We start from the raw sequence: 25,260 nt of genomic DNA, 5'->3' as shown, positions 1-25,260 counted from the left end.
ATGTTATATATTTATTTGGAGTGGCTTTGCAGGGGGCTGCTGGAGATTGTGGAAGCCCTTAGAACCTCTACCCCTTTGGGCATCTCACTGATGGCTGCCCAAGCTAGTCTGGGGGCCTATCTCCTGTCATACATACAGTTCCTGCCATATAGCACCCTATATATCTCCTGTTGTAACTGTCAGTCCAGATATCATCATAACTATTTTTGTTCTTTTTAAATTTTATTTTTCAATTACAGTTTATCAGCAATAATATTTTCTGTTAGTTTCAGATATACAGAATAGTGGTTAGACAATCATATACTTTTACAAAGTATTTCCCCTGATATTTGTAGTACACGCATCATCATTACTTTTAAAAATATATGTCTTTCTCACTAGATTCTCAGCACCTGTAGTGGTAGAAACTATAACAGGTTCTGTCATCGCTGCGTGCCCATTTGAATACAACCCATTTGATTCTGGCATTATTTCTGGCATAGAGAAGGTACTTAATACCTACTTAATAAATAAATGCATGAGTGAATAAATGGAAGAATGGACTTATCTTAAAACTAATGTAAATACCACAAAGATCACTCTGATTCCTCAAATTTAATCTACTTGACTATTAACTTCTTATCTTATAAATCAGATTTAAGATTGAATCATGTTTACAGAGATGACAAAATAGAAAAATAATAGAAGAAACATCTTAAAAGAACATTTTACCTTAAATTCTATTCAAATAAGTCTATGTCCCCATCCTTCTCTTGGCATATGTGACAGAGAAGTTTTAACACCTGAATGGTGAATACCACTGAGTGAATGTTGATTTTTTTACTTCATTTACATTAGAAATGCAAATGCCATCATTTGGGGCACCAAAGTTAATGAAAATATGAGCTGTTTAAGCATGTTTGCTGCAAAGTACATCATGCACTGCAATGTCATAACACAGCCAATTTGGAGACTTGTTTCACTTAACCTACAAATATTGTCCCACTTCCATTACGAAGTTAGCTGTCAGCCCTCAGTTGGTTGGGCATGGTCTTGTGTGCTGAAAGGTTGCCGGTTAATTCCCAGTCAGGGCACATGCCCAAGTTTCAGGCTTGATCCCTGGTAATGGGTGTGCAGGAGGCAGCCATCAATGTTTCACTCTTACATCTATGTTTCTCTCTCACTCCCTCTCTCCCTGAAAAAAAAAAGAAAAAAAAAAGCTAGCTGTCAACCAAAGAAATAGTTTCTTTATTAGAAAATAAGAAAATGTGTTTTGTTTTTGTTGTTGTTGTTCATATGGTGTAAAAGATAACACAATACCCAATAGTCGTGCAGAATGATAACCAAAGGAAGGGGCCAATGAGCATGAGTGGTAAAGAAGGAAGAAAATGGAAAGCCAAGATTGTGTTCCTGCCACTTTGCTTTCATGGGTCTATAGGTAGGAATGAATCAGTGAGGTCAGGCTATGAACTTCCAGATAAGAAAGAAGTTTATCTGTTTCCCCTGAAAAAAATACTGAATGTGGGAGTCGTCAGTCTACCCCCAGGGCATTCCTTCTGTGTGGCTGGCTTTGTAACTGAGAGGTGATCTGATATTATCAGTGTGAGACATCAGCTCAGCTTCCCCTGCTGGTTTCCAGCAGAAATGCGACTTTGTGGTCCTGGGTAATCAGGACTGGGAAAGAGGCTAGTGAAGGACTGGCGTTCCAGGCTGACCGTCACAGGGGCCTCGCAGGCTTGCGTGTTTCCGCGGACCCTTGGAGACCAAATCCAGCAAAACAACCCGAGGTCTGAGTTTATAAAATGTCACTGTGACTTGGATCACCAGGAAATGTATGGACGAAGGGGACTGAAGAAAGGAGAGCCATTACCGTTTAGAGTTGCAGGGATCGCCACAGGTAGGACAGCGTTCACAGGTCGGTCCTGAGGCTCCGGGGTGCGTGCACACACACTTGCCGCAGACGCAGTCGCCTAGCCCGCTGCAGAGCACCCCCTCTTCAGAGATGCACGAGTCCGTACTGGTCGTGCAGTTACAGTACTCGCCGGTCCAGCCACTCCTGCACACGCACTCGCCACAGTCACAGTCGCCGTTATCTGTAAAACAAAACGCTGTTTCTTAGGGTCAAAACCACTTTCAGATTTGGGGCACCATCTTTTCTGTTTACCTTTAAACACCATCAAAATGATGAAGGGAAAAAATGAGAAAAAAGTGAGTGTGTGTGGGGGGGGGGGGAGGGAAGGGAGTGAGTGTAGATATATTTTATGAATGTGTAGTATATTTTGCTAACTGTATTTATTTATTGATCTGGTCTCTTAACTGAAGACCAGCTTGCTTACCTGATGTTATATCAAAGAGAATTCATAGCCAGGTGAAAGGAGATAATTGCTTTTACAATATTTTGCTTTAAATTTGGGTGCCATAGCATAAAGATACAAGACAGACCTGGATAAAAGCCCATCTTTACAACACTCAATCTCGATGATCGTGAAAACCTCATCTGTAAAATAGAAAGAATAAGATCTACTTCCAATGGTTGTGCTCAGTGAGACACTGTGTCAGTCTCCTGGCTCTGCATTCACTCATTAGATGTCTTACAGACATATGGTGAGTGCTCAACAAGTTCATTTATTTAACAAACTTTAATTGAGCACATATCATGTGCAAAATATTGTATAAGGCACGGTGATACAAAATTAAATAAGGCAAGGCCACTGAGCTTATAGTCTAGTGTTAGGAGGCAGGCAAATAAATACTACTACTAATAAATACAATACAATATGATCATTGTTATACTCATGGGGAAGAGTTTCCAAATTAGACTAGAGCTCTGGGAAGTTTTTAGAGGAAGTGATGTTTGAGCTGACTTTGAAAGATAAAGGTAGAAGGAAGATAGAAAACAATGACATGCATTTTAAGCAGAGAAAACAGGTTAACACCAGAAGTGTGTAATCGTGTGACCTGCTTAATATCCACGGTAGTTTCATATAGACAGAGCCAAAGGTGTGGCAGGAGGGGAGGGGGGAAAGGTCTGCAAAAAGTCAGAAATCACATCATGGAAAGCTTTATGGACTAAAGTAAGAACTTTTGTCCCAAAAGTTACAGAATTTTTAGTAGGTGAGAGACCTGAACAGATAGATACATCTCTAGAAATGTCCTGGCATCAGTAGAGAGGGTCAAACTAGAGACGGGAAAACCAGTTCAGAAACTATCAGACCTTGCATCTTTGGGAATGGAGAGGAAATGGTATGCAACCAGGGAATTGTTTAGGGTGTGGGTGCGATCGGTGCTGGGTGGAAGAGGAGCGGAAGAGATAGAGGGGTAGAATCCTCCCCAGGTGACCAGACTGCTAGCTGGATGGTAGGGCTTTCCACTGTCCTGGAATGGAAACTAGCTCACGCTGTCTTATCCCCAGTGCCTGGCGTAGAGTATTGCTTCATTATTGAATGAACAGTTTGCTCGGAAGCAGAGGAGGAGAAGTTTTGAGTGGGGAGAAAATGTGTTCATTTTTTGTTCCGTTGAGTATGAGCGACCTGTGTGACATCCTAGTAGGCAGCTGAATACAGTTGACCCTTGAACAAAATGGGGGTTAGGGGTGGTGCTGACCCCCTCCCCCCCCACACACACAGTCAAAATCTGCTTATAACTTTTGACCCCCAAAAAACTTAACAACTAATAGCCTACTGTTGACTAGAAAGAAACCCCACTGATAGCATAACAGTCGATCAACAATTGTTGTGTATGTTATATGTATGGTATAGTGTATTCATACAATAAAGAGAAAATAAAATGTTATTAAGAAAATCATAAAGAAGAGAAAATACATTTACAGTATTTATGGACCCACACAGTTCAAGCATGTGTTGTTTAAGGGTCCACTGTATGTATGAATATGGACCTGAAGCGTGCGGTTTGGGATCCATTAAAGCTAGATGGCAGTTGAAGTTGTGAATCAGGTAGATCATCTAGGGGATGCAGATGGAGTGAGACACCCCCTGGAGAGCATCAGAATTTAAAATGCAATCAGAGAAAAGGATGCTTTCAGAGGTAAGAGGGGAATGAGAGGATGCTGCAGAAGCCCAGGGCAGAGACAGCTTGAAGAAGGAGGCTGGAGACTTGCTACAGGCAAGCAGCTCATCCAGCCCTGAAAAGCTCCTTTTCGATCTGGCCACATAATACTGTATGAAATACTATGAAGTGACAAATAAAGTATTTATTATAATGGGCTTGTGTGTTTTTTGGTGCCTCCCATGCTGACCTGGCGTTAAGCTTAAGAGATATGAAGTAGGAAATCATAGAACAAAGGAGACAGCCACAAAAATTTGGAAGTTGGATTCTGATATATGCATAAACATATATACACACAAAAAAGACACACATGTCTCTAATAAAAGATAAGAGTTGAAATATATATAATATATTAGCATATTTATAGATATATATATACATACTAAAAACATATACTTCTCTAGTGAAAGATTAAGAGTTGAAATTTAGCTGGTTCCATGACATTAAGACATACTCCAACTGCATTTCATAACCTATTTAATTCATAATTGAACTAATTAATTCAAAGCTAAGAATAGTTAGGTGATTTAGGCCAAGCCATTAGTTTAACTTTTATATGTAAGTTATCCTCTAAACTGCAATTGCTTTTTGTTTCTTCCTCAGCAAAAGAAGAAATTTACTTTATGATAGGGAAAGATTCCTATAGTGAAGTTTATCCTGAAACATTAATATGATTTATAAATACTGTCAAGTGAAATGTGCATCTCCAAAGGCTTTGGGAATGCCCAAGTGTATCATCACATGTAAGAATCGGCTGGCAGAGATTTAGAAAACCTTTCAAGAGCTCTGTTCAGAGTTAAGAAACCCTCCTTTCTGGGGGCCTTCCAGAACCATTACCTAGTCACAAAAGTTGCTAATTGCTATTCACGACAACTAATTATCTTAAATACCTGTTCACACCATGACCACAACAAAAAAAACTTTATAATGGCTTCATGTAGAAGAAAGATGATAACCAAAAATCAAGAAAAATTTATCAGGCTCTTTTCGGAGGAATGGATCTTTCTGGAATGCTGTTGGCTGATAACTAAAAGTGCATAATGGCAGGAAGATTTTTTTTACTATAATACCATTAGAGTTTCCAATCTCCTAGAACCAAAATACAAAAGACTAATGGAATTTGGGCAAGAAAAAAAAAATCAATCGAGTCCTCTATCTGTGAGTGCTTACAGATGGATGACAAAAGGGGCTTGAAAAAGAACGTTGTGACAGTAGCCTTCAGAGAAGCAGCCATTGCAGAGTATATCAGTTGTAAAATAAGGGAGGTCTACACAAGTGACGCTATAGCATATTCTGGGCTCTGTTAGAAACAACAGAGCGTCCATTCACAAGGCCAGGCACATAGTAGGTACTCCATAACTATTTGTTGAATTTGAATAATTGTCCTTAATTTTAGTATCCCTTTTTATAAGGGAAATTGCTAATAATAGAGTAACAAACATCCTTTATGATGTGACTAAAAAACAAAATAGCTTTTGAGAAACAGTAATGGTTGCGTATCATAAATTACCCCCAAAGTATGAAAGCAATTGGCATTGGTAAAGTTCTGCGAGTCCAACTGAAGAAATAATTGTATTTTCTAAATAGAATTTCTTTAGCAATCACTGTATCTAATACAGAGGGAGGTGTTGTTGTCAGACCTTATGAACTATAATGCACAGATCAAGTCAAACATTTTTTTAGTTTCTTTTTGTTTGCATGCATGGTACAAAACAAAATGAAAACCCATCAAGACACTGGAAGAACTGTGGTTGCTGAACACAGTGCAGCAATTATTACTGTCCTAGATCTCTTCGATCTAAGATTTAAGGTGAAATAAAGTGGGGTTAACGTTGCTATTACATTGCATTAGCTTACACTTCATGATTTCTGAAAGGTAATTTCAAATGTTTTGAGCACATATTTTATCAAAAGATGTCTAGTAGGAATGCAATCTGGGGTTCTGCTGAGCATACTCCTTCCAAGACATGGTGATGGTCTTTGGCTTTAGACTGTGTCCTGTGTGCGTCTTGTGCAAAGAAACCAACTGGTGTGGGTTTGGAAACACACCCATTAAATAAGGAAATGCACCTTTCAATGAAAAGAAAGAGAAATGTGTCCCACTCTAGACAGACCCTGAATTTTTCTCTCTCTGGGGTAAGAAAGAAGGCAGCCTCAGAGGCATCTATTGCCAGCAGCAGCAGCAGCCGCAGCAAAGAAAGGAAACATGGGCACCCTTCTAAGGGTATCAAATGGTTTTCAAAGAACTTAGGCTTCTCTGAGGCTTCTTTTCTCAGGGCTTTTTTCCCCTGAAAATCAGTCTCTTTTATATGTTCCTGACCCTGTGGTTTTTGAAAACATAACTTGCTTAGTTTTCTCTGAAGAGAATGGCTTTCTGTTTTGAAAAGCTGCCTGCTCAGACAATGTGAAAAAGGGAGCCATGAGAGCTTAAATTCAGCAGTTACATTTCGATTGTAACACACATTTATATCATTTAAAAGTATATAAACACATTTGTCATTCTCGGCTTAATAGGTTATACGTAAATATATGTACATACATCAGAATGATTATGTAGTAGTCATGTTATATATGGTATAATATATTCTTAACCCTTTGCACTCGCTTGCTTTTTTCTCGATTCCTTTATTCTAATGCTAACCGTGTCGAGTCACACTCGACATCTGAGTGCAAAAGGTTAAAATAAAGTGATTTTACATCTACAAAGGATAAGAAACAAAAATTTCTGCTATTTTAAAATTTTCTCAATTTCAAAAAATTCTGTAATTTTCATTTTTACCCTATCATAACCTTCTTTACAGATGTGCTTATTCATCTTTATTATACCCCATTCCTGATTTTGTATCTACCACATAATAGATGTTCAATAAATATTTGTGCAAGTGAACTAAGGCCCTGAAAGTCCATTTAGTTTTTGTGTGTCCTTTGTCCTTGGCATTATGCTCCTTAAGCAGTCTTGCTTTTAATTTTTCCAAAGTAATATTTAAGCGTTGGGTCAGATACCCAGCAGTCTGATCCAGAAAAGTCTGGATGATAATGGAGTTCAAATCACATGCAGTTTTGTGGAATCTGTGTAATAACCAAAGAGAAGGCATTTCCATCTTTTACCTACTTACTCTTAGGGAAATAATAATAGACATGCAAATTGAATTGGCAGAGATCTCACTCCAAATGAATGTAAGAGCCAGAAAAGAAAAAATCATTACCTTGGGTCTGAAGATTAACCCATTCAGTTGATTAGCAAGTATTTATTGAGCACCTACTATGCCCAGGCAACTGTGGATGGTTCAAAGGATGAAGAGCCCCTCCTTAATACTTGCTCAGCCGCACAGTAAGGTAGATTTAGACATAGCCTACCTCCACACAGCAGCCCTTTGTGTCTCACGCAGGAGAAATTGTCACACTGGCAGTAAGGCCCATAAATGTTTCCATAGGGAGACAAGTGGCAGATGCACTGCCCACAGTAGCAATCGCCTCTTCCACTGCACGAGGGGTGATCCGGGGCCTCCTTGCAGGAATCTGTGCTCATCTCGTCCTCCCCGCACTCGCAGTGAGGACCCATGTGGCCAGGGTTGCAGGCACACACCCCACACTGGAAGGAGCCGTTCCCGTTGTGGCATTTGGAGCTGTTCACTTCCACTTCTTTCTGGCAGTCACAGTTGCATTCTGGAGTGACAAGTATTTCTAGGGTGTCCCCCAGCCCCACAGGCTTTATGATAATGTGCCTGCTTTTTCTGTCGCAGTTTGGTATACTCACAGACACGTTGAATGAAGCCTGGAAAAGAAAATACTAATTATCTTCTTCTATTCACCAAAATGTACGGGGGGAAACAAAGCCACATGGGGGTCACCTTTGCCAGAAAGCACGTATTGGGAAATCTTTGACAATTGCTTTGAAAATTATTGAAAGGGGAAGTGCACCTTCAGTGCATTAAGGTAACTTCTGACTTGCCTGAATATTTTTTTCAGACCCTCCACTGGCCATGTACCTACCGTGTCTCCCACCTTCATGTGGGAGCATTTCTTCTGCTGTGGGAAGAAGGACCTGTTGTTACAGATAGCCGTGAATGACAGGTTGAGTCCTTCTGTGTCTCCTAATACTTCCAGTTCCACCTCAGACCGGAGTTCCTTTCATTAAGACATAAAGAGTTAGATGAAGTCACAACCAGAAAACACAGCCAAAAAGAGAATCAGAATCATATTTACTAAACTACAAATGAATAAAATTAAACTGTGTATAAAAGAAATTCACAGTATCATTAATCAAGTGAGCAAGATACACACACAATCGTATTTTATCAAATCCAAGATGCTATTAATTATGAAACACATTATTTTATAACGAACGATGATAAAATACCTCAGAATCATTCTGCACAACATATGAATCAATGCCATCAGCCTATCATTGCTTTGAAAATTATTTTATCCATTCTGAGGGATCTGGCAAATTCTCCAGCCCTGAGTTGCATTGTTTGACATATAAGAGGCAATTCTTTCACTTGTACTCAGCAACAAAATGTAACAATAGCTTCCTTTTCTTGTATCATCATTTTTCATGCCCCATGAGGAAGTGGGTTGTTGCTTTGCAAAGAATACAGAATTGCAATCATTCCCCCAACAATGAATATTTGCTTCCTTAATATCAATTTTATACCCTGAAGCTCTGTTTTGGTACATTTCTGCATATATAATAACTTTTCATTTTAATATCAAATCATAGTGTATAATTTTGAAGATGTTTTTAAATGGCAATTATTCTCAATATTTATAGTACAAAGAGTGCACTTCACAAATTGAATAACAATATATACAGTTATGGCCAAGTGCACACATGTGCAGGAAATGAAAAGCACAGTGTGACTTTTGCCCAGCTGACAGCATTTGTAAGACACAACTATACTAATAAAAGGGTAATATGCTAATTAGACCAGGTCGACTGGACATCTTCCAGACATCCGACTTCCTTCCAGACAAAGCCATGGTGGTGGGGGCCGAGGCAGAAGCGGTTAGGGGAGATCAGGCTGGCAGGGGAGCAAGCAGTTAGGGGTGATCAGGCCAGCGGGGTAGCAAGCAGTTAGGGGGTGATCAGGCTGGCAGGGGAGGGCAGTTGGGGGTGCTCAAGCTGGCAGGGGAGCGGTTAGGCAGCGATTAGGTCAGCAGGGGAGTGGTTAGGAGGTGATCAGGCCAGCAGGCAGAGGCAGTTAGGGGCAATTAGGCAGGCAGGCAGGTGAGCGGTTAGGATTGTGAGAGGGATGTGCGACTGCCAGTTTAGGGATTGGGCCTAAACTGGCAGTCGGACATCCCCCGATGGGTCCCAGATTGGAGAGGGTGCAGGCTGGGCTGAGGGACACCCCCCCACACACCAGTGCATGAATTTTGTGCACCGGGCCTCTAGTCCTATATAAAAAAGGGTAATATGCAAATAGACCAAATGGAAGACCAACTGAACAACCAATCAAAGCATAATATTCCTATATAATAAAAGGGTAATATGCAAATAGACCAAATGGAAGACCAACTGAACAACCAATCAAAGCATAATATTCCTATATAATAAAAGGGTAATATGCAAATAGACCAAACGGCAGAACAACCAAACAACCAGAGTGTAATATGCTAATGATATGCTAAGGCTGCTCAACTGCTCGCTATGATGTGCACTGACCACAAGGGGCAGACAGTCACCTGGTTGACCAGTCGCTATGACATGCACTGACCACCAGGGGACAGATGCTCCGACTGGTAGGTTAGCTTGCTGCTGGGGTCTGGCTGATAGGGACTGAGGGAGATGGGTTGGACACGTCCTGGAGCAGCTCTTGCTGTCCCTCCCTGGCCCAATCGTGCATCGGTGGGGTCCCTCAGCTTGACCTGTACCCTCTCGCAATCCGGGACCCCTCGGGGGATGTTGGAGAGCCGGTTTCAGCCTGATCCCACTGGCCACTCCCCTGGGGAGGGCGCCAGATGCAGGGCTCATGGCTGGTGAGCACTGCTGCAGCAGCATGAGCCTCTCCCTATCAGGACTGATCGGGTGCGAGCCCGCAGCAGGCACAGTGGGGCCAAGATGAATGAGAGCAGCAGGTGGTGTTGGACTGTGGGTTTCAGCCCGATCCCTGCAGGCCATCCAGAGGGACCTCACCTGTGCATGAATTCTAGTTAATTATAAAACGCATCTCAATTTTAGAGATATTAATATGTGGGAGGAACTGTGCCTTGAAAGCAATATTGGAATTTATCTAGTCCTATTTTACATTTAGTGTAGAGTCAGGGTAGGGGAATGAGTCTAACTACAGATTTCTGCCCTCAAGATGATTATCATCTTACTGAAAACAACAAGATGGAACCAAGTGAAGCAGGTAACATACAATGTCAGTCATTGTGCATTAACTTAAAAAAATTGTATAATACAGATGAGAGTTTGGGGCAGTTCAGAAAAGAGCGTGATCAGTGAAGGTTGAAGTATTAGAAGACTAATCCTTGACAATGGTGTCTCAGCCTAGGGGATCAGAAAAGAGAAAGCTCAGTCCTAGCTGGGTGGCTCAGTTGGTTGGAGTCTTGTCCCGTACACCAAGAGATTGCAGGTTTGGGGTGAGGATGGGAGGCAACCGATTGATGTTTCTCTCTCACATCAATGCCTCTCTCTCTCTCTCTCTCTCTCTCTCTCTCTCTCTTAAAAAATCAATTGAAAAATATATCCTCAGGTGAGAATAAAAAATAAGAAAAATAAAGAAAAGAAAAAGCTCAAAGCCAGGAATGGGACAGAATGAAGACAAGGGGGCTCAGGCCAAGCCAACACTCCAACTGTTCTGAGAGATACCAGACAACAAAGAGCCTTGCAGTTTGGAGAGATGACTTTAGACCCATAGGAAGCATTACTGGCAGCTGTTAAGCAAGGGCACAATCTACAGAAAAGATAGCTGCAAGGGAGTTGCCCGGAAGGCTTGTGCATAACAGACCAGTGGAGGGGATTGGAACCCTTGAGTCTAGAAAGCTGGAACGTTGTTGCATTTATCCTGGCCTGAGGCATGAGGGTTAGGAACTGGGCTGGTTGGTATTGTGATGACATAGATTTAAGAGAGGAAGATTAGATATGAAGCATATAGGTTATACCAGAGGGGGAGATAAAGGCAAGGTTTTCAGGAGGAAAAATGTCAAAAAAGGCAGAGGGAGACCTGTTGGTTTGGGGAAAGTTGGTGTTACTATTCAGACTTTATCTGTTCCTCTTTCTCTTACAAAATAAAAGTTTGTTGACATTGCTTTTAGTAATATATTTTGGATATATCTCCTTGGGCAAGGGAAACAAAAGAAAAAATAAAGAAATAGGACTACAACAAACTAAAAAGTGTTTGCACGGCAACAAAACAAAAGAGAGCCTTCCAAATGAGAGAAGACAGCTTTCCAAATGAAAGAAGATATTTGCCAATGATACAACTGATAAAGAGTTACTATCCAAAGTATATAAAGAACTTATACAATTTAATACCCCCACCCCCCAAAAAAAAACACAAAAAAAAACCCCACCTCCAAACAATTCAATTAAAAAATGAGCAGAGTACCTGTATAGATTCTTCTCTAAAGAGGACACACAGAGGGTCAATAGACATATAAAAAGATCCTCAACATCACTAATATTTATAGAAATGCAAATTAAAACAGCTATGTGATATCACCTACCACTTGTCAGAATGGTTATCACCAGTAAGTCAACAAACAAGTGTTGTGGAAAGAGGATGCGGAAAAAAGGGAACCCTTGTGCATTGTTGATGGGATTGCAAATTGGTGCAGCCACTATAAAAATCAGTATAGAGGTTCCTTAAATAATTAAAAACAGAACTACCTATAACCCAGAAAGTCCACTTCTGAGTATTTATCTGAAGAAATTGGAAACTAATTCATTGCAGCAATATTTACAATAGCCAAGATATGGAAGCACTAAGTGTCTATCAATACATGAATGGATAAAGAAGAAGTGGTGCATATATACAATGAACTATTACTTGAAAGAATAAAATCTTACCATTTGCAACTACATGGATGGACCTAGAGAGTATTATGCTCAGTGAAATAAGCCAGACAGAGAAAGACAAATACCATATGATTTCACTTACATGTGGAATCTAAAAAAGACAAAATAAATGAACAAACAAAACAGAAGGAGACTCGTAGATACAGAGAACTCACTGATGGTCCCCAGATGGAAGGAGGGTGGGGGGTTTGGTGAAAAAGGTGAACGGATCAAGCAGTACAAAGTAGCAGTTACAAAATAGTCATGATAATGTAAAGGGCAGCATTGGGAATATAATCAATAATATTGCAATAACTATGTATGGTGTCAGGTGGGTAGTAGACTTATCGGGGGAATTACTCATAAGTTATATAAATGTCTAACCACTATGCTATACACCTGGAATTAATATAATATTGAATGTCAACTGTAGTTGAAAAAACATTTTTAATTAAAAAAAAGTCTGCATTTGGGAGACAAATCCCAATTATTAAAAATAAAACAATATAAATAAATTATAAAACATTATGAATTAAATTATATTTATGTTCATCTAAAATGATTTGAATTCTGATACCCACTTCATTGCTCAGATTTCAAAAGCGTATTCAGCTTCAAATTTTCCTCAAGTACAATTTTGCCACCTGCATAATATTACCTTGTCTTCCTCCAAATTCTAAGTTGCTGACTATAAATTCTAAGTCACTCCTCTTCCCTGCCTTTTTATTTTCCTCATATTGTCACTCCTTCAGTAGATATAGGCTAACTTTTCAGAATATGCACAGATATTAAAGTGTCATTTCTCATCCTAGAGATTATTTCCATCATGTCTTAAGATTTTAAATTCTACCAAACTAGCATTAAAATATACTCTTTAAATCTGTTCCATTTCAACTAGTTATAGTTTATGTTTATTCATTCAGAAAATATTTATGGAGTGTCCACTATGTACCAAACACTGATTTAGGTGCTTGGAAAACAAGACAGAAAAGAAAAAAAAAGCCATAACAAATAAGAAAATTATATAGCACTCTATAAGGTGATAAATGCTATGCAAAAAAGTTAGAATGGGATAATGAAGATTAAGAGAGCATGTGTAGGGCTGTAGGCTGCAATTTTTAAAAAGTGGTCAGGATTTGCTAAGAATTTCAAGGAAGTGAGGAGAAATTAGCCATTCAGATACTGTCAAAAGAGTGTTCCAGGAAGAGAGTACAGTCCATGCAAAGACCCTAAGACATGAGTATGTCTGATTTGCTCTGGGAACAGAACAGCAAGGAGAACTGGGTTTGGAGAGGGTTGGAGGAGAGTAACAGGAGGTGAAGTCAGAGAGGTAATGGGGTGAACGGAAACAGATCTGACAGGGTCCTGGGAGGCTGTCAGAAAGAATTTAGTTTTTCTTTCTATGTAAAATGAGAAAACAGGGTTATGTACAGAAGAGTGATATGATCTGACTTTATAATTTGAAAAGAATATTCTAGCTGTTTTGTTGAAAACAGAATGTAGGAAACAAAAGGTGAAAATGGGAGGTAGCAATTAGGAGATTTTGTAATAATTTAGGTGAAAGAAGATGGTGGCTCTGACCAGGATGAGGGTAGAGGAGGCAGTGACTGAATCAAGTTCTAAATCATTTTGAGGATAGAGCTAACAAGATTTCCTGGTGGATGAAATTGGGGTGTCAGAGAAAGAGGGGATCAAGGATCATTTCAAACTTTTTTGGCTCTAACAAGTGGAAGGATGGAATTACCATCAATTTAGAAGGAGAAAACTATCAGTGAAGTATGTTTGGGAGAGTTCAGTCTCCTGAATTGTCAACTAATATATTAACTGACTTCTTAGACATCTCTACTTGGATATGTACTACAGAAATACAGCCTGGTTGCTGGGACCTGCTTGAGGTCCACCCTAAACCCAAGTTTAAAATGAGACTGGTTAGGATGATTGTTATGTTTTTTGCATTCCCATTCAGCCGTGAGTGACAGCCAAGAGTGGTGAGTTGTATTTAATCAGGACCATGTTTGGCCAAGCAACCTCAAAGAAGCAATAATGAGCACAGGGGTTGAAGGTGTGTCTAAAGAGTGAACATAATGATTGAATTTAAGCTGGGGTTCCTGGCCAGAGAGAACATCAAGGAGATGAGGAACTGTAAAGAGAGGGTAAGGGGTCAATTAATTAAAGATTCTGATGGGTTGAAAGAAATATTAAGGGAACTAGCAGGTGTGAGTTGAAAAGATAAGAAGTGGTAATCAGGGATGGTTGCATGCAGTTGAGATTTAATTGGCAATGATAAGGTTTAAGGTAGGACAAAAAGTAAAGGCATGAGAAAGTAATTAAGTGGTAAGGGGACAAGATAATTGTTGGAACAGAGTTTAAGAAACAGAGGCCAGATATGGGAAAGATTTACACACACACACACACACACACACACACACACACACACACACACACTCACACACACACACACACAAATTATCAAGAATTAAGACAGGGGTGCCTTGGCTGGGTAGCTCAGGTGGTTGGAGCATCGTCCCAATGCACCAGGGTTGTGGGTTCGATCCCCAGTTGGGGCACATACAGGGGTCAGCCAATGACTACATAAATGGGTGAAACAACATGCTGATGTTTCTCTCTTCCTTTCTCTCTCTCTCTCTCAAATCAATAAATAAAATTAAAAAAAAAATAGACAGGAGTAGTGCCAAAGAGAGGGAGTGGCCCAGTGAGTCAAGCACTAAATGAGAAATGAGGGATGCGACCTAAAAGTCTGTAGATGACAGCAACGAGGAGTAGTGGGTGACATAATCTGCCCCAAATGAAGGATTCTCACCATTATATGATTGAAATATCACGTCGCAAATTTCACCAGGAATAGTTTAATGTGAATTTCCAAAAGAAAGGACATCCGTGTTTATTTATATATTCTATCATATTCTCCATTCCATTGTTGAGTGTCTACTATGAACCAGGCAAAAGAAAACAAACCAAGTCACTTCCCTGCTGGAGTTTAAATGCCAGGAGAGGAACTTGCCTTGGCAGCATTAGTATTTCAGCAGCTTTTACTATGTGGTTAGGGAAGGAAAGAAATTAGTGGATGATAGTCAAATGAACACACATCTGGTATTTAAGGTTGTTTTTTTTATGTCAGCATGGCACCATAAAATATTGAGCTGAAGTTTGTAATCACTAGTTATACACACGATCTGTCTGTCGCTGCCCCACTAGAAGTTAGGCAGAAGCGTTTCCTGTTTTCTCTCAACATATCCTCATTCCTGCTCTTTTCTTTATAGACTGGAAAGAAATCCAGTCTAAGGATTCCCACAATTTAAAGTCCTTTTAGAATACATTTAAAAATACCGGAACAGAAAAATAATCTGAACTAGTGCCAAGATCTGCTGCATACTTCATCCAGGGAATCATGACGTTTCAATGTAACTCCAGAGCAAGACTGTTTGGGTAAGAAGAAGAGACACTTTGTAGTTTTGAGACAGTAAAATAAGGACAGGAGATTCACTTTAAATGTGATTTCAACGCCCCTGTAGTGATGTGAGTGATTTGGAACCACAGTGAGGCATAACCTCTGACAGAGTGAGCAGACACATGGACCAGACTGGTCAGACAGGAGCGGGATATATTTTTGACACTGTTTTGCTTAATTCCTTTGAAGATGCTAGTAGATAGCACTTTTGAGAATGCTGGGTTAAAGAAAAATGTGTGTTCTAATTCGGTGAAGGATTGCTATGTGATTTTATTTGATTGGACACATTAAAACTCTTAATTACTGCATAAAGGCAGGACAGGTTTTTTAGTATTTTGTTGACAAGCTTTCCTGTTTGGAAGAATTTCAAGCATGAGCTAATGTGGTAATAAATTTTTGATGGGAGCTAAGAAAACTGACGTTTCTGAGAATATAAGTGTGGGGGAAAACACCCATCCTATAATTTTAATGGACATATCTGTATTTAATTCTCTGAGAAAATATATTTGAGAAGGAATACTTTGCTTTTCCCACTTAAGGTGAGTTTCAAAATTGACGGGGCAATCTCAAAATAATTGGGGAGTTTTTTCAAAATATAAATTTCTTCCCTTAAAATTCTTCTAAGATGTCTGTGAGAGACATCTGGACACACCTGTTTTTTAAAAGGTTTCCCAGATGATTCCAAAATGTCATTTAGTTGGGGAATAACTAAGTATTGGCATAGAATGCATGTGGAATTTAGATGTAATTTTAAAACACTGAAAATTAGAATTTTATTCATTAGGTATTATGTAATTGCTGTCTAGAGCAAATATTAGAGCTTTAGTGCTTTCTAAAATTTTTTTGTTTCATTCCTGTCCTAATTTAGAGCTTTATCATTGTGTGTGTGTGTGCATGTGTGTGTCTCTCTGTGTTTGTGTGTGTGTGTTTTCTTTGTAAGTAAAGGCAAGAAAGGGGGATAATATTTAGTAACCAAAATAAAAAAGAGTTGACAATTGGCCATCTACTACTGATGAATTGAGTTATGTAATGGGAACAAAGAAAGAGAACATAGCAACTCTGTAGGTATATATCCTACTTTAAGGAAGGAATTCTGCTCTCAGGTACTAATTAACAAAGTCAAGGCAAAAAAGTATATATATGAAAAACTATAAAACCAATAGAAAATTCCTCTGGTTCCCCAAAGCAGAGAATCACAAAGTGGCATTGTTCCTGGTGTGCTTTGTGTGTTTTTTGAGTTATGATGTAATCTCACTAAGCCTGTGGAGCTGGCAATTTCAAGTTGTTTCTCTCTCTCTCTCTCTCTCTCTCTCTCTCTCCTCTCTCTCTCTCTCTTCCCACGCAGAGAAGAGGGGAGCTTAATTGTATGACTCATGGGTCCTTTTCAGTAGAATTAAAAATTTGTTGTTGCTTATTATTATAAAAACAACCTCAACTTTATAATTAGGTGTATGATTTTTTTCTACTTTCAGCCTCACCTCTCAGGAAGAATATCTGCAAGTAGAATGAACAAAATGTGTATTTTGGCTGCATTCATGCAAGGAGATTTTTCTCTGGATAAGCATTCTCTCTACCAACAAATAGAAGTGTAGTTAACTGCCTAAAACACATCTCAGTTTTTGAATACCAGACAAGTACCGCCCCCCGCCCCCCCCCCCCCCAAAAAAAAGAGAAGCCAACTGTAAAGTACCATACTTCATAGGCAGAGATGATCAGCTGGAGAATGTTCCCAGAGTCTTTCTGAAGTAGCCCTACTGTAGCTCCAGGAATGAGTTTTGCATAATTCTGTAAACAAAAAGAAGAAGTCAATCTTTGCTCACTTTAATTGAGAAATGTCAAGTGTGGGGTTCCGCCTGCTGGCTGAGATCACTTTTAGTTAACCGGCTGGGGCAACAGGCTCCTGAAAATAAACAGACGTTGCTCCTGAGACTGGAGCCCTGCCTCCTGCTGCAGCCTTCGCGCAAGGGGGAAATGGACGGGCCCGCGTCGCCGCTGGGAAATCTAGTGTCAGTGACTGCCTTCGTCTAGGGCTGTGATCTAGATCACGACAGGAGTCAAGTCTTAGGTAATAATAACATCCTCCACTCAGGGGGTGTCTTTGTCCAAAAAATTCTGAATGTACTGTCAGGAACTACCTTCTCTTTTTTTGTAACGGTGCAGAAACCAAGATTTGGTATACACGGGCCCTTGACCGCCATCAGGTCACTTTGTTAGTCATTCAGTCCAGGGGTGTTTGCCAATCGCTTGGTGGAGAAAAGGCGTGAATTATTGGTTGCTGGTTGTCACCTCCTCCCTTCCCAGCGGTATTGAGTGCATCGGAGCCTCCCTCTACACCACTGCATCCCCATCTACATTGCTTCTCCTGAGATGTGGTTCCCACCTGAGTAGGACTCACCCATTTCTTCAACACTCCAGGTATTGAACATGGCCAGGGAATGAGGCATTGCAAAGAAGGGAATTTTCCAGACAGCTGATAACTACCCCTCTCTTAAATTTTATGTTTAAAACTATTTTCAAACAGAAAGTTGTCTAAAGTGTAGTGCACACGCCCCTGTTTTCTTAAATAAAGGCTCTAAAGCATACTTTGATGTTCTTTTTCTTGAAGAGAGTCCTGCTTATCAATAATACCTATAGCTCTGTCATCATCAAAGGCTTCTAAAGTCCATGATAGGTCACACCCATACCAGGTGGGCCCCAACTGCTATGCTTTTGCTTCTTTCATTTGTTTTTAAATAGTTTCCTTCTTCTTGCTAAGCTGTAAGATATCACTTGCCTCCCAATTTACTCATTTGCTGTGGCATCGACAACATCTATTAGGTCGGCTTACTATGCTGTGAGACATCAAGAAGAGACAATCACTCTTTTTGTCAGCTGCGGTCTTCTAAGTTGCTGTGTGCTGTGAAATCAGATGGCTGAATTTATTAAAATTGTACATAGAAAAGAGAAGGAAGCGTTGAGTGAAGGATTTAGGGCATCTCCTGTAGTTCAAACATAATACCCTATTCTTATTCCACAGAAGATTTAAGTAGCTTAGGAAATACCCAAAGCAAACTTACAACTGATCATTATCATTCATCATTGTGATGGTAAATAACTAAATGAGGACAAGGAGGACCAAGGAGAGGAACAAAAATGAAGCCAGGATGACATGGTCTATGAGGTCCCACCCACTTGCCAGAGGTGGGCACCTGGGTTAAGTCCAAGCTTTCTACGCCTCTTGTATTAAAAGGTGGGGGCGGGGGGAGGGAATGACTTTGTTTTTAATTTGTGTGTTTCGTTCCTCTTATTTCAGTGTTCATGGTTGTGTTTCAGTTTGCATTTGATGTAAATCTGTACCCTTGAAAGTGTCTGTTGTCCCTCTCTGCCTGGACCCTGTGCTTTATTATTGAAGGGCCGTGGGCAGTAATCCAGGTAACGCTCTTCCCATCTCTCTGCGGCCACATCCCTGCCCCCCGGTGAAGGTGGGCCCCACTCTGTTTCCCTGAGTCAGGTAGAACTTGTCAAATACAGGGAAGGCACCGGTTTATCAACTTGCCTTTTCAAATAAACACGTCAAAAAGGCCGTGAAGCGTGAGGCCTGTGGTTAACGGAGAATACCCAAGTAGGAACTTGAGTTTCACTCAAGTGGAGCTGGAATGTGTATAAATTTGACTAGTCCCAGAAGAGAAGGCAGATGGAATCTTTAGAGCTTGACAAGGAAAGGTTTAGATCCTTTTGAAAAAGAATGTCAAGGCTCTTAGCGTTGCATAAAATTGCTTCCCTTGAAAAGATGTCCAGCTATCCCCGAGGCTGAGGTCTAAAGGGTATTTTCCATAAGCACTAATCCAAGTGGCCTCCAGTTTGGGGGTTAATTCTTGGTTAACAAAGCCAAATCCATGTACTTCCTAAAGCACAATTATGTTCCTATATGTGGTATGGCATGTGGCATTTGGCTATTAGGACAAGTGGTTTAGCATGAATCGTGTTTGCTGATTGCCACTGGAGCCAGGGCAGAAAGCCGTTGGCCACCAGCAGCGGGACCCAGTGACAGTACTGACCATTGTGGAGAGGGAAACTATTAATTAACGCCTGGACGCTGATTTCCCCCCCTCCCCCCCAAAGCCTTGCAAATAACTAACTAGAAGCATGGACAATTTGGCGTCCTGATCTAACGCTGTAAAAAATTATACTTTAAATCTTGTAGTGTTATGATTACTGTAAATATCATGTGTCAAATGCCTTTCTTTCATTAAATCCCTAATGTGCTATTATAAATTGTCCTGATTAAACATGTTTAATGGTAGAAAAAGGATGCTTTTGCATGCCTGGATGTGATAAATTATAGCACTGTAACTATAAAAGATGACTGTTGGATATTAAAAATGGTGAGCTCTGAAAACACGATGTTACATGAGCTGATGAGAAATGCAAACTCCTATGCTTGGGCTTGAATTCCCTGTTATCTGTCCATGGATTATCCTAATTATGGACTTTCCCCCCTCCTTCCCACCATGCCACCCAGGAGTTCCTGAGGTTGCTTTTCTCCTCCATGTTTGCAAGGTTGTCTTCTGATGATTGCTTTAGTTTTCTTAACTTTTTTTCATCAAGCCCTATTTATTTGTATTTTTTTGGGGTCCAAAAGTCTCCTGTCAAGGATAGAGGGTGAGAAATAGACAGGGGGTCATAGCGGACAGGCATGAAAGGATACAGAAGAAAGCGACTGAATTCACACCTGCAGACTCTCAGAGGCTCAAGTTCAGTGCCAGAACCAGCTGTCAGGTGTGTGCGCCTGCTTGGCTGAGGGCAGAGAGCCATGCTGACATACCTGCTGCCCCTGCTAGCTGTGGACAGGCTGTTGCTTGGCTTTCTCTTTAAAAAGACTCAGACTGAGGACCTTGGCAAACCCTGGCTACTTTTGGTGCTATGTTGGTGCTCTGGCCCATAGGAGGCATAGCTCCTGACAGTGACCTTCCTTCCTGCGTTGCTGGTACTTCCTGGTGGGTTAACTCTCATCTTCAGGTTTCAGGCCTGGCTGTGTTTGGGAACTGGTCCCACATGAGCTGCAGTTAGTAACTTAGGGGGCCTTACAACAGGATGCAGAGGTCCTCGCAAGCCTCCTGGCATCCCCAAGCACCTCCTGCCTTTGGGCACATCTCCCGAAACCCAAGCTCCTAGAGGGCATGTTGTCCTGGGGACTCACGCACAGCTTGGGGAAGTAGCGGGAATGCCGGGGAAAGGACCGCATTGCTCTTGATCTCCCCGGTTCTACATAGCTCGCTGTTCTGGTGCAATGAGCCCACGCTGCAGACAGGGCTACAGGTGCCCATGACGATCCTCTTACCACCATCTGGGCAAGAATCACTGGAGCTAACACTCGCAATTAGCAGTGTCATCTCCTTCATCCTTCAGAGAAGCTCCACTATTTTGAGGCCCAGGGACTTTAGTGAACTTGCCCGTGGTCATCCAGCCAGGAAGTAGCAGAGCTGGACCCACCTGCCCTGCCCTAGAGCCAGGTCTCTTAACCAGGACACGGATGGGACATACCCAACATGGGCAACGGCTGTTGTGGTCTGGAGATGTCCTAGGGGAGCCTGAGAGAGGTTCATGAGGAAGCCCATGTTAACTGATGTATTCGTTTCCGAGGGCCGCTGTAACTAAGTACCACACACTGGGTGGCTTGAAACCACAGAAATTGCTGTCTCACAGTTCTGTGGCCAGAAGACGGAGAGTAAGGTGTCGGCAGGGCCCTTTTCCCTCTGAAGCCTGAAGGGGAGAGTCTGCCCCTTCTCGTCCTCACTTCCGGTGGTCGCCGGCAATCCTTGGCTTGATGTGCATCATGCTTCTCGGCCTCCACAGCTGCATGGTGTTCTTCCTCCTGTGTCTCTGTCTCCGTGTCTCTTCTCTTCTTCTAAGTACTCTCCAGTCATGCTGGACTAAGGGTCCACCATGCTCAAGTATGACCTCATCTTAACTAGTTACATCCAAAAGGCTCTATTTCCACATAAGGTCACAGTCTGAGGAACTTACTAGGCATCAGGACTTTCACATAGCTTCAGGGGTTGAACACAATTCAACCCCTGACATTCTGCTTGGTTCTTTTGACTTTTTTAACCTTTAAACCCGTAGCTTGAGCTGAGAAGTGAGAACCTTGCCCAGTCACAGAGCTAATAAGTGGTCCGAACGGGTCTCCACTGCAAAGCCAGTGCTCACCCTGCTCCGCCAGGCCCTGCCAGGAACTGGCGCAAATGCCAACAGCCATCGAGGGTGAGTCTCCTTAGAAAGACACAGTAACGATGCTTTGTAGTTACATGCAGGGGCTTAGAGATTATAGAACACTTGTGCACCCAAAGCAAAAAGAAAGGAGGAAAAAGGGTTGTGGCTGTCATCACTTTCAAACTGAAAGGCTACCTCTTGAAAGAAATGTAGGAAGTAGTGAAACCATAGAGGTCAAATTTTTTTTTTTCCTCGGGGACTGTATTGTGCTATTTATCTGGTCAAAGGAAAATAGCTCTTTGCTGGTGACGCCTTGCTTTTGTCAAGCAGTGTGCTTGTTCCAGAGCTAGGGGCAGCCTGCGCGCGTGCTGGAATAAGCCCTTCTTCTGAAGGCAGTCGGAAGGCTTTCTTCCCGTGAGGTCTTTCATCCCTGTGAGGTTTCATTCGGCTGGTTCTCACGTTCATTACCGGTAAATGCAGGGCTCCCAGTATTATGCAAAAGTTAACCCCCAGGTTGGACTGTGTTACTAGGACACCCAGGATTCCTGAAAGAATGTGTAATTGTTTCTGGCACGAGGGAGCGTGAATGTCTGTCTCTGGGTTGCCTGATATTTGCTTTGCCTTCAGGCTTTCAATTGTCAGCATTCCACAGGCAGGCAGGCAGGATGGGAGGGTGCTAATTAGATCAGGTGCTTGATGTTGAAGTCTGCACCAGCAATGACTAGCAGTCGGCTTCGGAACTTTGGAGCGCTACCTGTCTTCCTTCCAGTCTGCCCGGAGTGTAATTATCTTGTCAGCCGAGGAGCTGCAGCACACAGCGGAACGAGTGATCGGCAGTAGTACTGGAGTGATAAGGCAAGACAAATGGATCCGCCGTGCGTGACTGTTGTGAGACAAACAAGTGCAGAGAGGCGATGGAGAATGGAGACTTCAGAGAACAAAGAGGCTACACGGAGTCCTTGTTACTGAGGATCCTGCAGATCATCTCTTAATAAGATTAACCTGCCTTTGGAGAGGAACTGCAGACCTTGTTGTGGAATGCAAATCCCAAAGCTTTAGAAAGCGCTTTTTAAAATGGGAAACCACATTGGGGTCATTAGCATGCTCCTTTGCTTTGCAGACTCAATGGCAGGTAATAAAACTTTGAAGGATGACTGCTGGGAGCACAATGAAGAGGAGCAGAAAAGAGAAAGCAGGTGTATGCACAAGGACTGCTAAAGAGGGAGTGGCCCCACGCTACTTGAAGTGTGCTGGGTGGACAGCAGCAGCAGCATGTGGGGGCTTGTGAGAAATGCAGAATCTCAGGCCTTGGTCTAGACCTTCTGAATCAGTCTGCATTTTACCAAGCTCCACAGGTGACTGGATAGACCAGGGGAGATTTTGAAAAACACTGGTGCGTGGGGTCTCAGACCCAGAGATGCTGATTTAATTGAATCAGGGGGATGCCTGGGCATTGAGTTTTTTAGAAAGCTCCCTCAGCGATTCTAAAGAGCACCAAAAGTAAAAATGTTGCTGTGGCAATTTGGAAAATAAAGGTGTTATGTTCTGAAACTTGTATACCCTTAATTCAGAAGGGATCCTCAGTTTTAATATAGTTCAACATTTTGATACCTAAGACCTCAATTCTCCATTCAACGACAAAAGTAGTGTTTTTGGATGCCTGTTGCCCACAGAAGGGCACCATGCTCACTACCCTTGGCCTTTAAGACAGAGGGCCTGGTTTTAACCTCTCTCCCACTTCCTCTCCTACTATAGCTCACATCAACTGACTAGCCTGAACATTGAGTCCTTTACTGCTCCAGGGCCTTTGTACAAGCCTCCTCCTCTTGAAAACTCTTCACTTCAGGTTGCTGCTTCATAATTATAACAGTGAAAAGTTTGCTTTCTCTGACTCTATCTTAATTCTAACCTGCATTTCTTCCAGGGCTGTTAGGCTAATAGCTCCTGCTGTAGATATACTAATTAACTAGAGGAATTCTGCTTGAGGCTTAAGTTTTCACAAGAACAGCCTCTTGCCAAAAGGTGCCTTTCCCAAAGAATTAGGGGAAAATATACAAAATAATGACTATTTATCAAAGATTTACAGATGTCTCCAGACCTGACTCAAATCAGTGGGGGGTCAACTGACTGGGAACAAAGAGATTTAGAGAGTTTGCACTCTTCCTTAGATCTGCTGGTGCCTATGTTACACACCTTTTGTCCCTGGCCTCCTCCCTTCCTTTGACATAAAAGAAGCCTGAATTCTGGGCCCTCTTAAGATGGATTTGTGAAAATTGTAAGGCACCCCCATCTTTTTGAGTTGGGCCTTCTCAATCAAAATTTTTCTTACTCCAAACTCTGATGTCTTGAATATTGGCCTGTGAAGTGTCAGGCACACAAACCTTGAAGTGGTAACATAAATACTTCCTGTAAGAAGTCTTCCCTGAAGATCCTATTGAAGATCCTAGACTCTCTCCTTTCATTATTCTCCATCCCTACACACTATTCTTTCCCAGTTTTTCGTTAATTTTTCAAAAATTTTTAGTGTGAATGTGCCTCAAATATTGCATGGGATATACTTATTCAAAAAAAAAATTTTTGTGGCTTATTTGAAATTCAAATTTAACTGGGCAACCTGCTTTTTTATGGCAATCCTATAGAAAAAAAGTATGCCAATCTTGAATTGATGAATGAAGTGTGCCCAAACTGTTCAAACTCAACCATATTTTCTGTTTCCAAAATTATCTATTTACTTTTTGAACATTCAGTATATAGGGGCAACAAAATATTGAACTATTAATTAATTAATACTAGCCCCTTTGTAGCAGATTTTGGGTTCTTTCAGATAATCATATTGTGGCAATTAGACTGTCATGACCAGAGCAAGGATGATGGGCCAGGTATAGCAATTCACCAGGGCAGAAAACCCCAGAGGCCTAGCAAGGGGCAAAAGTGGGCAAACAAGAACCTCACACCCAGGGTAACCTTTCCTCACCTAGCATATCACAGTTTGGACCCCTAATCTTTCATATCACTAGTCATGTGGTTCAGACCCCCTGACCTGTTCCTTCCTAAATATAACCTCTAGGTCTCAGTTGTATTTCAGCTCCAGGACCAGAAAAACAGCAGAACCAGACAAGTAATACCATAACTGCCTCATTACTAGGTACATTAACAGATGACCCCCTGCCCTGGTAACAGCTCATCAGTGGGGGCCAGGACCCTGAAAGAGCACACCTGGAAAGCTGATGAATATTCTTTTAAGACCCTCCCCTGTGACCTCCCCTAAGATTTCCACCTGCAATGGAGAGATAAGCTCAGGATGAAGGACTCAGTTCTCACTCTCCCCCATCCCCCACCCTGGGGGAACAGGCCTATACCATTCCTTCCCCCCTTCTTCCTTCTAAGGGACCCCACAAGACAAGCAACCAGGGGAGCAATGAGCAGCTAAATGAGCAGCTAACTAACCCCCTAAACCTGTCTCCAAGGTCCCCTTCTCTCTGACTTCTCAGTGAGAAAAAGCTGCCCAGCCTAGGCTCTCCTGTTACTTCTATGCCTTTCCTTGTTTCAC

At 41.6% G+C, this 25,260-nt stretch overlaps 1 protein-coding gene across 1 annotated transcript in view; it reads right to left on the bottom strand.

The window, feature by feature from the left end:
* Positions 1-25,260, bottom strand: part of ITGB6 (integrin subunit beta 6) — a 74,625-nt gene that overhangs the window by 19,569 nt on the left and 29,796 nt on the right. Inside the window, exons 9-12 of the mRNA XM_079782202.1 lie at positions 17,214-17,303; positions 8,038-8,172; positions 7,402-7,819; positions 1,850-2,072 (exon numbers count right to left, since the gene is read on the bottom strand). Coding sequence (XP_079638328.1) covers positions 1,850-2,072; positions 7,402-7,819; positions 8,038-8,172; positions 17,214-17,303 — 866 coding nt within the window. The remainder of the gene's footprint in view (positions 1-1,849; positions 2,073-7,401; positions 7,820-8,037; positions 8,173-17,213; positions 17,304-25,260) is intronic.

The sequence above is a fragment of the Cnephaeus nilssonii genome (assembly GCF_951640355.1).
Source record: "Cnephaeus nilssonii genome assembly, chromosome: 10".
NCBI classification, from domain to species: domain Eukaryota; kingdom Metazoa; phylum Chordata; class Mammalia; order Chiroptera; family Vespertilionidae; genus Cnephaeus; species Cnephaeus nilssonii.
Note: the sequence above shows the minus strand (reverse complement) of the source record. Positions and strands in the feature narration are given on the sequence as shown.